The 12,037-nt window shown below is 39.1% G+C and overlaps 1 protein-coding gene across 1 annotated transcript in view; it reads left to right on the top strand.

Moving 5' to 3' along the window:
• LOC147371436 (uncharacterized) overlaps positions 1 to 12,037 on the top strand; it is a 144,147-nt gene that overhangs the window by 70,652 nt on the left and 61,458 nt on the right. Inside the window, exons 10-11 of the mRNA XM_086403685.1 lie at positions 9,253 to 9,412; positions 11,552 to 11,774. Coding sequence (XP_086259811.1) covers positions 9,253 to 9,412; positions 11,552 to 11,774 — 383 coding nt within the window. The remainder of the gene's footprint in view (positions 1 to 9,252; positions 9,413 to 11,551; positions 11,775 to 12,037) is intronic.

Here is a 12,037-nt window from a genome sequence, read left to right as displayed (position 1 = left end):
TGTATTGGAGAAGGAAATGGCAAGCCACTCCAGTGTTCTTGCCTGGAGAATCCTAGGGATGGGGGAGCCTGGTGGGCCGCCGTCTATGGGGCCGCACAGAGTCGGACACGACTGAAGCGACTTAGCAGCAGCCCCAGCAAGTTCACTTAGCATAATGTCCTCAGAGTCTCTCCTTGTTGTGTCATGTGTGTCAGAATTCCACCCTTTTTAAGGCTGAATAATATTCCATATGCCATATTTTATCTATTCATCTGTCGGTAGACACTTGGATTATTTCCGTACTTTAGCTATTATGAATAATGCTGCAATGAATAATGGTGTTCAAATCTCTCTTCAAGTTCCTGCTTTCAATTTTTTTAGATATATTCCCAGAAGTGGAATTGTTGGATCATATGATAATTCTATTTTTAAGTGTTTGAGGAATTACCCTACAGTTTCCCACAGCTGTTGCACTATGTTCCGTTCCTACCACCAGTATACAAGTGTTCCAATTTCTCTGTATATCCTCACCACCACTTTTTCTTTTAAGAAAAAAAATAGTTGCCATCCTAATGGGCATGAGGGTGGTTATATTTAACTTTTTAAAAATCAACTTTATTGAAAAATTATTTATTTACAGTAAAATCATGCACTTTAAGTTTATACCTGATGAATTTTGACAAATGTATAACCTGTGTAACCACCACCATCACAATTAAGATATAATTTCTAACACACCTAAAGGTTCCCATGTGCCCCCTTTCCAGTCAGTTCTCCCTGTTCCTGGCCACAGATAGTCAGTTCTTTCTGTCACTGTTAATTAGATATGTATTTCTAGTGTTTCATGTAGGGAGAGTCGTTCACACAAGAACCAGTAGGCACTCTTTTCCTTCTGGCTACTTTTGATCAGTTTAATGTATCTGAGAGTCATCCACGTTACTGTATATATCTGTTTCTCCCTTTGTATGGGCGAGTGGTATTGTCTTGTATGGGCATACCACACTTGACCCTTTCACCAGGTGGACATTTGAGTGGACCATTTGAATGTCCTTTCACCAGTGGACATTCATTTTCAGTGTTTGGCTATTATGATTAAAGCCAAAATAAACATTTGTATGCACATTTAAAAAAATTATCTTCCCTTATAAAACAATGGTTGAAAAAGATGGTGGTAATTTTGTTTGATATACCTACTCAGTGAAATTTAAAGTTTACAATTTGTTTTCGTTTCCAACATTTTTCGAAATTTAGTGTCCATGCAATCCTGCATCTATGAACCCTCATTTCTAGAGAGAGCACTAAATGGCATTTGGGACCAGATAGCTCTGGTTCAGAGAAGGCAATGGCACCCCACTCCAGTACTCTTGCCTGGAGAATCCTATGGACGGAGGAGCCTGATGGGCTACAGTCCATGGGGTCACTAAGACTTGGACATGTTTGAGCGACTTCACTTTTACTTTTCAGTTTCATGCATTGGAGAAGGAAATGGCAACCCATTCCAGTATTCTTACCTGGAGAATCCCAGGGACAGAGGAGCCTGTTGGGCTGCCATCTATGGGGTCACACAGAGTCGGACACGACTGACACGACTTAGCAGCAGCAGCTCTTGGTTCAGAGAGGGCAATGGCACCCCACTCCAGTACTCTTGCCTGGAAAATCCCATGGACGGAGAAGCCTGGTAGGCTGCAGTCCATGGGGTCGCTAAGAGTCAGACACGACTGAACAACTTCCCTTTCACTTTTCACTTTTCACTTTCATGCATTGGAAAAGGAAATGGCAACCCACTCCAGTGTTCTTGCCTGGAGAATCCCAGGGACAGGGGAGCCTGGTGGGCTGCCGTCTATCAGGTCGCAGAGTCGGACACGACTGAAGCGACTTAGCAGCAGCAGCAGCAGCTTAGTTATGCAGTACCCCCTAGAATATTTCAAAACACATCCCTTGTCCCTACAAACTATCAATAAGTGCCTGTTATGCCATCAGTCAAAGGCCCATGCACATTTCTGAATGTCCAAAAGGAAAATGTATTCACTTGGGTTGAGAACTTTTCTATACCAATTATCTCTGGGGACATATTTGAGTGTATCATGTGGGGAGATCAGTCATAAGATTACTGCACTAATCTAGCCAAGATATTGTGGACTGGACTAAAGTAGTGAGGATGGAAAATAGATGAGAGTACAAGTTAATTGGGAGACAGAAGTCATAGGACTGTTTTCTGGCTTATGTGTTGAGATGAAGAACAAATCACTAAGGAAGAGTAGGTAGAATAAGGAAAGAAGAGGGCAAGTAAGCCAACACTTAACAGTCTGGTAACCAGGTAGGAGGAGAACCATGTGGACACGATGAGTTCTGTGTCCGTTCCCCTCTCGCTGTAGTGTACTACAGGGGTTGGAAAGCTGAAAACTATTTCCAGACACCCTGGCAGATGGATTTCTGGATTAACATCATCAGTTAGATGCATTAATGTGAAATTTGGAAGATGGAAATAAGGGAAAACCTTCTTCTTGCTTAGGCAAGCAAAATCATGAAGAAATTGGGATTTCCCACAATAGTGCTGCATCATCCAGTCATGGATACTGAGATGTAACTGTGGCAGCTTCCAGGTTCCAAGGATACAGTATCAGTTCACTGCTCCTGAGCCCAACAGCCTGGTGGCAGTTCCCTGAATGCACCTTCCTGATGTGGCAGAGGCCGCAGCCTCCCTGGCCGGTCAGTTTGGTGTTCTGGGAGCAGCTAGCGATTGCCACTTCTGCTCTTTCAGGGATTTTATAACTATATACAAAATAGCTGGAGAGGATTTTATTTCCTGAAATTGAAAACTACGCACAAAATAAAGAGAAAGAGTTTCCAGATGAGGGAGTGGTAACAGAGTGAGCCTTTCAGGGAGGCCAAGCAAATAAGAAGTAAAAAGTACTCATTGGGTTTGTCTCTATGGGGATCAGTAGTGACTTCAACAAGAGCCATTTCAGGGACAGATTGAAGTAGAATCCTGATTACAATAAGTTGAGGAACAGATATCTGAATACTGTACATAGAGATTCTTGTGTTATTGTTGGCATTTGCTTATGCTTTGGATTAGTTTGGTATGAAAGAAGAGGGGTGTTTTAGACCCCAGCTCTCAAAGTTTTCTAGACTGCTTAACTTCTTACATGTCAAACCACTTAAATGCCTCACTCTGCATTGATGAGCTTTCTGATCCCCAGATTGCCATGACAGTGGTCCTCAAATTCTCCTTCTTCCTCACTGTGGCAGACTTAACAGCATCCCCATAGGTTTGGTTCTGTAGTTATTTTGGGAGGAAACAATCTGGCAAGCTTACATTCAGAAGACACGATTTCTTTTCTGTGAACCCCAAACCCTATTTCCCTTTATTTGCTCTGCTACATTCTTCTGAAGTACCTTTCCTTCCCCATAATTTCCACACCTCTGCATCTGATGCCATGTAAGAAGGCCTTTGCTGGTTTCTGTCTCAGATGAAAGTGAAAAGTGAAGTCACTCGGTCGTGTCCGACTCTTTGTGACCCCATGGACTGTAGCCTATCAGGGTCCTCTGTCCATGGGATTCTCCAGGCAAGAACACTGGAGTGGGTTGCCATTTCCTTCTCCAGGGGATCTTCCCAACCCAGGGATTGAACCTGGGTCTCCCTCATTGCGGGTGGACGCTTTACCATCTGAGCCACCAGTGAAGCCCCAGATGGAAGAAGGCAAATCCATGCACTCTGGTCCAGGCCTCTACAGCTTCTATCACTGAGTGGGATAATCTTCAGTGTTTAAGTTGTCAAGAGATCTTGGCACTGTTAAACTGGTGATCATTTTTTAGTTATTTAATATAAAACAATATTTATAAATGATGCTCCTTTTAGTATTTACAAACTGACTGAAATATACTTACAGTCACAGTTTTCCAATATAAGGAATTTACTTTTTTTCCCCATATGCATGGTCTTTAGTTCCTAAGGGAAGTAATATCACAAAAGAAAACCCTCTGGTGTTCATAGAATGTGGTAAGTGCCTGTTAGCGGGGAAGTAGATGACAAAACAGCATGTACTGTTTGATTCCACTTTTGTTCAAAGAAAAATATATTCTTGGGACTTCCCTGGTGGTCCAAAAGTTAAGACTCCACACTTCTGATGAAGGGGGCGTGGGTTTGATCCCTGATGGGGGAACTAAGATCTCGAATGCCATGCAACCAAAAAAGAAAAGAAAAATATATTCTTATTTGTGTATTTTAAAAGACTGCCTATTTTTTGTGTTGAATATATTACTTTAGAAATATGAAAAAATTTTTTGAAATGTGTAAAGGACTCACAAAGGTAAAAACAATATGGATAATACTAACAGAAACCAAATCAGAAAAAAATTATATTTTTAATGTGATGCAGTTCTGAAGGTGTGAGTGCTGTAATTTATATTCACTTCTTTCAGATTTAGGATGAGGACTCTTTCTCCACAGGGCATGAAAAGGCTTCTTGTGCTATATCCTTAATAAAGATGGACATTTATCTCTTGAATTCACAAATAGCACAAAGTAATTATCAGAGTCCCTTTTTGTAACTTCTGAAAACTCCTACAATCAGCAGTTTTCCCTTCCCCTCAAAAATAAATGTTCAAGGTTGTGTGAGCAAGAATATTCTCAACTGTGACAACTTACTTTTAAAAATCATTATTAAAGATGGATTCTTTGCTTTTTAGATGTTTCATATTTTCTTTGTACTTTATTTCCAAAGAAGAATGTTAAAGTATGCAATTTCAAAGAAGGTTTTTTGTTGTTTCATTTCTTCCTGATAATTTGTTTTCACAGGAATAGTTGATGAGCTAATTTTAGCATACCAAAACACCAACAATTGTAATAAATGTACTATTGAGCAAGGAAGACCTATCACAGCCAAAAATAAATAAATAAATTTTAAAATAATATAAAAAAGATAAAATAAGTAGTATGAATCCAACTGAACCAAAAAAGCCCGGTGAAAAATGAAATAGAAATACAACTTTGTATAACACATAACTTGTAAGTGAATGACATAAAAATGTTGGTAAGCTGGAAGTGCCTATTGCTCTTTCTTCCTCTTTTATTTACTTATTTTAATTTTTTTGACTGTGCCAAGTGGCATATGAGATCTTAGTTCCATGACCAGGAATTGAACATGTATCCCCTGTAGTGGAAGTGTGTGTGTGTGTGTGTGTGTGTGTGTGTATGTATGCCTAGTCACTCAGTTGTGTCTAACTCTTTGCAACCTCATAGACTGTAGCCCAAAAGACTCCTCTATCCATGGGATTTTCCAGGCAAGAATACTGGAGTAGGTTGCCATTCCCTTCTTCTGGAGATCGTCTTGACCCAGGGTTTGAATCTAGGTCTCTTGCATTGCAGGCAGATTCTTTACTATCTGAGTCACTAGGGAAACCCCTTTTTCTTCCTCCTTTTTGAATCTGATTCCAAACAGGGATAAGAAGCCAAATAGAAGTCAAGGCACTGAGACTTCCCTGGTGGTGCAGTGGATAGGAATCCACCTGCCAATGCAAGAGACACAGGTTCGATCCCTGGTCTTGGAAGATTCCACAGGCCGGGGAGCAACTAAGCCTGTGCTCCACAACTACTGAGGCCACACTGTAGAGCCTGAGCGCCGCAACTACGGAGCCTGCACGCTGCAGTTACTGAAGCTTGTGTGCCTAGAGCCTGTGCTCCACAAGAGAAGCCACCACAGTGAGAAGCCTGCACACAACAGAAAACAGTACCCACGTGCCACACCTAGAGAAAGCCCGAGGGCAACAAAGACTCAGGGCAACCAATAAATAAATAAATTTTAAAAATAAAAAAAGAAATCAAGGCATCTGTTACTGAAAGTCCTCCTAGGTAGAGGTGGATTGGAGAAGATAGCTCGAACCTGAGGCCAAAGTGGAGTTTCCTAAATCCTTCCCCTAATGGAAAAAAACTAGTAACCCTGTCCATCAAAGCGCAAGCTGGCAAATGGGAACAGGGAGTGGAGACACATCTACTGGTGGTTTTGTCACACGGGAATAGCATATGCAGGGCAAACTCATGCTACGTATGAGCAAGTGGTCGGCAAGAGCAAACTGTGTTCTGACCCAAATAAGGAAAGGTGGTCCAGTGTGGCAGAGTCTCACCTGCACTTCTTGGCTACTGTGGGAGAAGATATTTAAACGAAAATCTTCTTGTGCCTTCCCTGTTTATTTCAGGGTCTTTCTGTTACTCTGCTTTAACAAAATCTTTTTCATTGTAATCCCAACAATTGTCTGAACAACATATCCTAAAAACTGTTGAAAAGGTGCCGCTTTGGAGAATGTGGTCAGGTTAAGTAACCATCGTCTGCTCTTGCATTAGCTAAATTGTATCCTCCCATGTGAGAGAATGAGGGGATGGAAGAAGGAACAAGACACGCCCACCCTCATGAGATTTCTTGAAGAGAGGATACGAAGGACCCTCCTATGGAAATGTGAGAGATGAAGTTTTTTCCTTAATAAAAAACTCTGGCCACACTTCCAAGGCAATTAAAGAATGGTCTTTTCCAAAAATGGTGCTGGGAAACTGGATAATCCATATGCAACAGAAGGAAGTTGGATCTGGTCCTTACTTTATATAACTAAATAATAGAGCTAAAAGAAAGAAAAAAACATTGGTGTAAATCTTCATGATATTGGATTAGGCAATAATTTCTTAGATACAACAGCAAAAGCACAAGTGAAAAAAGAAATTAAAAAACAGATCAATTGGACTTGATCAAAATTTAAAATGTTTGTGTTGGAAAAAATATCATCAAGAAAGTAAAAGGCATCTTAAAGAATGGAAGAAAATATTTGTAAATCATATATCTGATAAGGGACTTAGAATATAAAGAACCCTTACAACTAAATAATAAAAAGATGAATAAACCAATTTTTTAATTGGGGAAAAGATCTGAATAGACATTTCTTCAAAGAAGACACATAGGATGTGAGGGCGATCTGGTTGCGACATCTGTCACCCCATTGATCGCCAGGGTTGATTCGGCTGATCTGGCTGGCTAGGCGGGTGTCCCCTTCCTCCCTCACCGCTCCATGTGTGTCCCTACCAAAGCTGCGCGCTCGGTCGGTCGAAGAGGACGACCATCCCTGCTAGAGGAGGACCGGTCTTCGGTCAAGGGTATACGAGTAGCTGCGCTCCCCTGCTAGGACCTCCAAACAAGCTCTCAAAGAAGACACATAAATCTATGTCAATTTCATTCTATTAAAAACTTAAAAGAAATTCTCTTTGGTAGTGATTAACCAACTTAGTAAACATGTAATGGGGAGAGGCTTTAAGAAAGCAAGGAATCAATGTGGAGGTTTTTAATACCCAAGAAATTTTTGTAAATAGAAAAATGCAATCACTTTAGTGTTGAAATTAAAACTAATTTTTTTGGAGTGACCATTAAACACCCAGTTTTTGTTAAGTTTAAAAGTCAATAAAAACCTATTTATTCTATTTTAAACTCTACTAAAATAACAACTGTCTCCTTTTTTCTTGATTAATATTTGATTAACTCAAACTGAACTGATTAAACTTCCTTTAACAATGACTTATATACAACTCAATGAATAATAATCCCTTATATATTTTAAAGTGTGTGTATTTTTATATATTTTGCTCCTAAGTACCTCAAATGCATATTTATACTCAAACAAAATATTCTCTAGTTTTTAACTTTTATAAAGCAAATAAATTAAATTTGGGGAGAATCTCAAATTCTCTTAAATATTCCAATTATAGTTTTGAGCTTAGTTAAATTATATTGAACTTTTAAACTTAATAATCACAGGTATAAAATCAGTCAACTCAGTTTAAACTGAAAGCCCAAGAGGAATCTCTCAGATTCTCTAATTTACCAAAATAGCTTTAATATTGCAAGCATAACAAATACACGAGTATCCCAGTGATTCAAAATTGCTTTATACACATTAAAGCTTTGATTTACTTTATTTCCTTATTTAAATTCTAAACTTTTCTGGGAATTATTTATCCAGCATCTCCTTATTTTTGAGGCTGAGGCTCAGGACCTAAGACATGCATTTTTGGGGTAATTTTTATCAAGCTTTCAAATGGGTTCTCTAAGTCCTTTTTAGAGTCATCATGACAAGAGAGTTCAAGTCTGAATCCTTCAGATAAGGTTGTTTTTTTCCCAGGTTCATCTTTATTGCCTGATTTCTGTAGACCAAATTCCTCAAAACCTCACCATCTACTTCATTATTCTCCTTATGGGTCTTTTAATTCTCTCCCTTCTTCACATTCTTCTTGTGTTCAGAATATCTCTCATATCTTCACCTGTCCCTGTCATAATACACTCAAATTGTGCAAATTACACCTGGATAATGATTTCAGTTATGCATATGTTTTATACATAAATGTTTCTCTAATTCTTTCTCTAATTATGTATACCCTGGTGGCTTAGATGGTAAGGAATCTGCCTGCAACGTAGGAGACCCAAGTTCAAGAAGATCTCCTGGAGAAGAAAATGGCTACTCACTCCAGTATTCTTGCATGGAGTATTCTGTGAAGCCTGGCAGGCTACAGTCCATGGGGTTTCAAAGAGTTGGATACAACTGAGTGACTAATACATAATGGATGTATATAAAACTGAAATGTTAGCAATTTTCCTAGTCACATAAACTCATCCAAACCTAAGTATCTACTCTAATATATCCAAATTCATTGTGAACAGATCATATATACTACTATCTATTTTAAAGTTTAATGCCTTCATTATTTACTTTGAAACTTTCTTCTGCTAAATGACTCAGTATTGCAAGTGGTAAATTTTCTATTTTTGTGCTCAAAACACTCTGGACTTTTGATAACATAGTCTTTGTGCTCTACCCTAGTGTTTATTTGTCTAGTTCTTCTGAGCTGACTATGAGCTCCTAGAGAACATGGCTTTTTCTTCCCTCATTTTTTGTTATGCTAGAATATATATAACATAATATTTACCCTATAACACGATATTTACCCTTTAATAATTTTAAAATGTGTAATTCAAGGGAACAGTGTCAAGGGAACAGTGTCAGTGTCACATATTCACAAGGGAACATGACATATATGTATAGATAAATAGATAGATATCTTTAGTCCTTGTTTCTTTCCTAGTGCCTGGCCTGTAAATGACACTAGGAAAACGTTTGTTGGACAACCTACTGAATGAATGAACGAGAAAATGAATGATCCGATGTTTGATAATTATATAAATTATCAAACTGCCTCTCTCTTTTTAATAAACATATATAACATTTCTTGTTTTGAAGCCTTCAAGTTTAACAGACTCAGTGGATATAGCTACATTTGATCCAGTAATGGACATAAGCCCTATGTCTGACGTGGTGGCCATTATTAAATTGAGAGGACTACAGACAAAGGCCAAGCATATCCTACTTCAATGGCTTGATCACTACAGATTTGCCTTAGGTCAGTTATAGAATCCGTTGTGTTGTTCCACATAATCCATTTCCATCATTCAGACTTCTAGCAGACTAACATTTAAATGCCTCTTCCTTCCAAGGTTTCCCAAGGGGTGAGTTTGTAAACTGGAAGTGCTATACACTATAGATCCTTAACACAGATCCAGGTGATCTGCCATTGTAAGAAAATCAAAGGAGCCAACCTTAATTTTTATTTCCTTCCTTTTTGGAAAAGATAATCTTTTTGGCCAACTTATGTGTTTTCATAAAGGAAGGTGCTTTCATATTCATTTTTTGAATCAGAAAGTACTTTTGCTCCTCAACCATCACCACTCAATCTCTCCACCCAAACCTCTGTTCTTGCTAATGTCTTTTGTTAACTTGCTGTGTTGAAAGGGGCCCATGTCCTCACATTGGCATGTGCTGCTGTAATGGCAACTCACAGCTTGTATTTGGTGACAGTTTCTGATTACCTGTCACTGTTTCAATTCTTGACTGGTGACATAACGCAGTGGATTCTCATTATACATGGTAGTTAGATTCTGTAGCATCTCTACCAATACTGAATTAGTGATATCAAACTGCCACTCCTGGGGAAACAGAGAGCAAGCTTCTTGAAAGCTTCTGGTCACAATATTTTCAACTGATCAATATATAATCTACATTATATGTGTTTCTGTATAAAGACACCTTATTAAATACATACTGTTGATATATTAAGTGAACCTATGGTCAACAGCTCTATGAACCATGCCTGAACAGTAACACAAGCATTTTATCATGAAGGCACATAGCAACCTTCTTGCACTTTGGAATAGTAAACAGCACTTCAGTACTAAGCTTGCAGGTGATTTTAAACGGCAAAATCACCAACAAAAGGCATAAAAATGTGCAAAACGTGGCACAAAATAGACCATGTAAAGGACACTGGTTTACAGTATGAGCAGGGAAACAAGAAGCAAAGCATCACCTTGTTTAATCTCAGCTGGGAACATGCATGAAGCCATCAAAAAGTTCCACCACTCTCCATGTCACTCTGACCACAGAAGTGCAACAGATACTGATTTGGAGTTATAAATACGTTTTAGCAAGTAGGCAAATTCACAAATATAGAATTTGTGAGTGATAAGCATCAACTGTATGCTAAATCTAAAAGGCAAGCTTCTCCATTTGAGGAGGTGATTTGCTACCTACTGTGGTATATAATGGGCTTCCCCCGTGGCACTAGTGGTAAAGAACCTGCTTGCCAATAGGAGACATAAGAGATGTGAGTTCGATCCCTGGGCTGGGAAGATCCCCTGGAGGAAGGCATGGCAACCCACTCCAGTATTCTTGCCTAGAGAATCCCAAGGACAGAGGGGCCTGGCGGGCTACAGTCCATGGGGTCTCAAAGAGTCGGACACAACTGAAGCACCTTAGCATGCACACATGCATAGTATATAGCAGAGTTCCCCAAAGGATGTGCCACAGATGTTTAACACAGAAATTGAAAAATGGAACCCCTCAGCCCTCGGGCAGCCAGCTGGGCTGGGGTGATTGAGCCCCTCAGATTGTTGACTCCACCTGCAAGGAGCCTAGTAATTTTACCACTGTGTGCCATACAAATACATCATACTTTCTTTTTATATCATATTTCTATGATAATGATCTATTATATATAGGGGTTTATAGTCTACAATTTTTGATTTGATGAGAAAAATTTGTGAAGCGCTATGTCTAATCCTATGGTACAACTTTCAGAATTAAATAGCTATGCTCAAAGCCTGGTTCTGCCTCTTTCTAGCTGAGTGGACTTGGACTTACCTGTGATATCATAAAAATAAGAGTACCTCGTGAAGGTACTTCATTCAATGGGATTATGTATTTACAGTACTTAGCACATTAGCTGGTACAAGGTAAGTACAGACAATCTCTCCTATGGATCAGATCTGTTGATAACCTAAAATTTTCTTTGTTTATTACATAGATGCTATATATTCTCTGAACAGACCACGTAGTGCATTTAAAATAAAAGAACCAACAGAAAGACAATTCTGTAAATGGGTGAAGGAGTGTCCAGATTATTTCAGCCAACTTAGTCCATATAGTTCCACCTATAGTGACCTAGGTTCACTAAGCAGTAAAGTATATTCTGTTTATGTTTTAGGAATAGAAACCCGACATATTTGCAAAATGCCCAAGTTTCCACAAAAAGTGGTCAGAAGAAGAATCTCAACAGCAAAATTTCCTTTGAAACAAAGTACAAAGGAAAGCAATGAGAATAAGGAATATCTTCGATACCAAAACACCTTCCTAAAACTAAAGGGTATGTTTAAGCCTTTGCCTCTCCGTCAAATTCAGAAGACCCCAGCCAGCAGTCCACCCGTCAGGTAACCAGCTTCATTTGTCTTAATAATTCATGATTCAGCTTACATTTGAAAGCGCTTTAGATGAATATCTCATTCAGTCCACCTACAAATGCTGAGCAAAGCCTGCTGTTCAGTCGCTTCATGTAAGAGTTCTCTAAGCAGACTGAGTTAAGGTGTTGCCACTTATGTGCTGTCAGTGAAAAATCTTTCTTAAAACTTGGACAGGACTTTCCTGGTGGTCCAGTGGTTAAGGTTGTCCGCTTGCAATGCAGGGGGCATGAATT

This window comes from Bos grunniens, chromosome 5 (genome assembly GCF_055505025.1).
Source record: "Bos grunniens cultivar Pamir isolate PY7600 chromosome 5, Bosgru_T2T1.0, whole genome shotgun sequence".
Taxonomy (NCBI): domain Eukaryota; kingdom Metazoa; phylum Chordata; class Mammalia; order Artiodactyla; family Bovidae; genus Bos; species Bos grunniens.
Note: the sequence above shows the minus strand (reverse complement) of the source record. Positions and strands in the feature narration are given on the sequence as shown.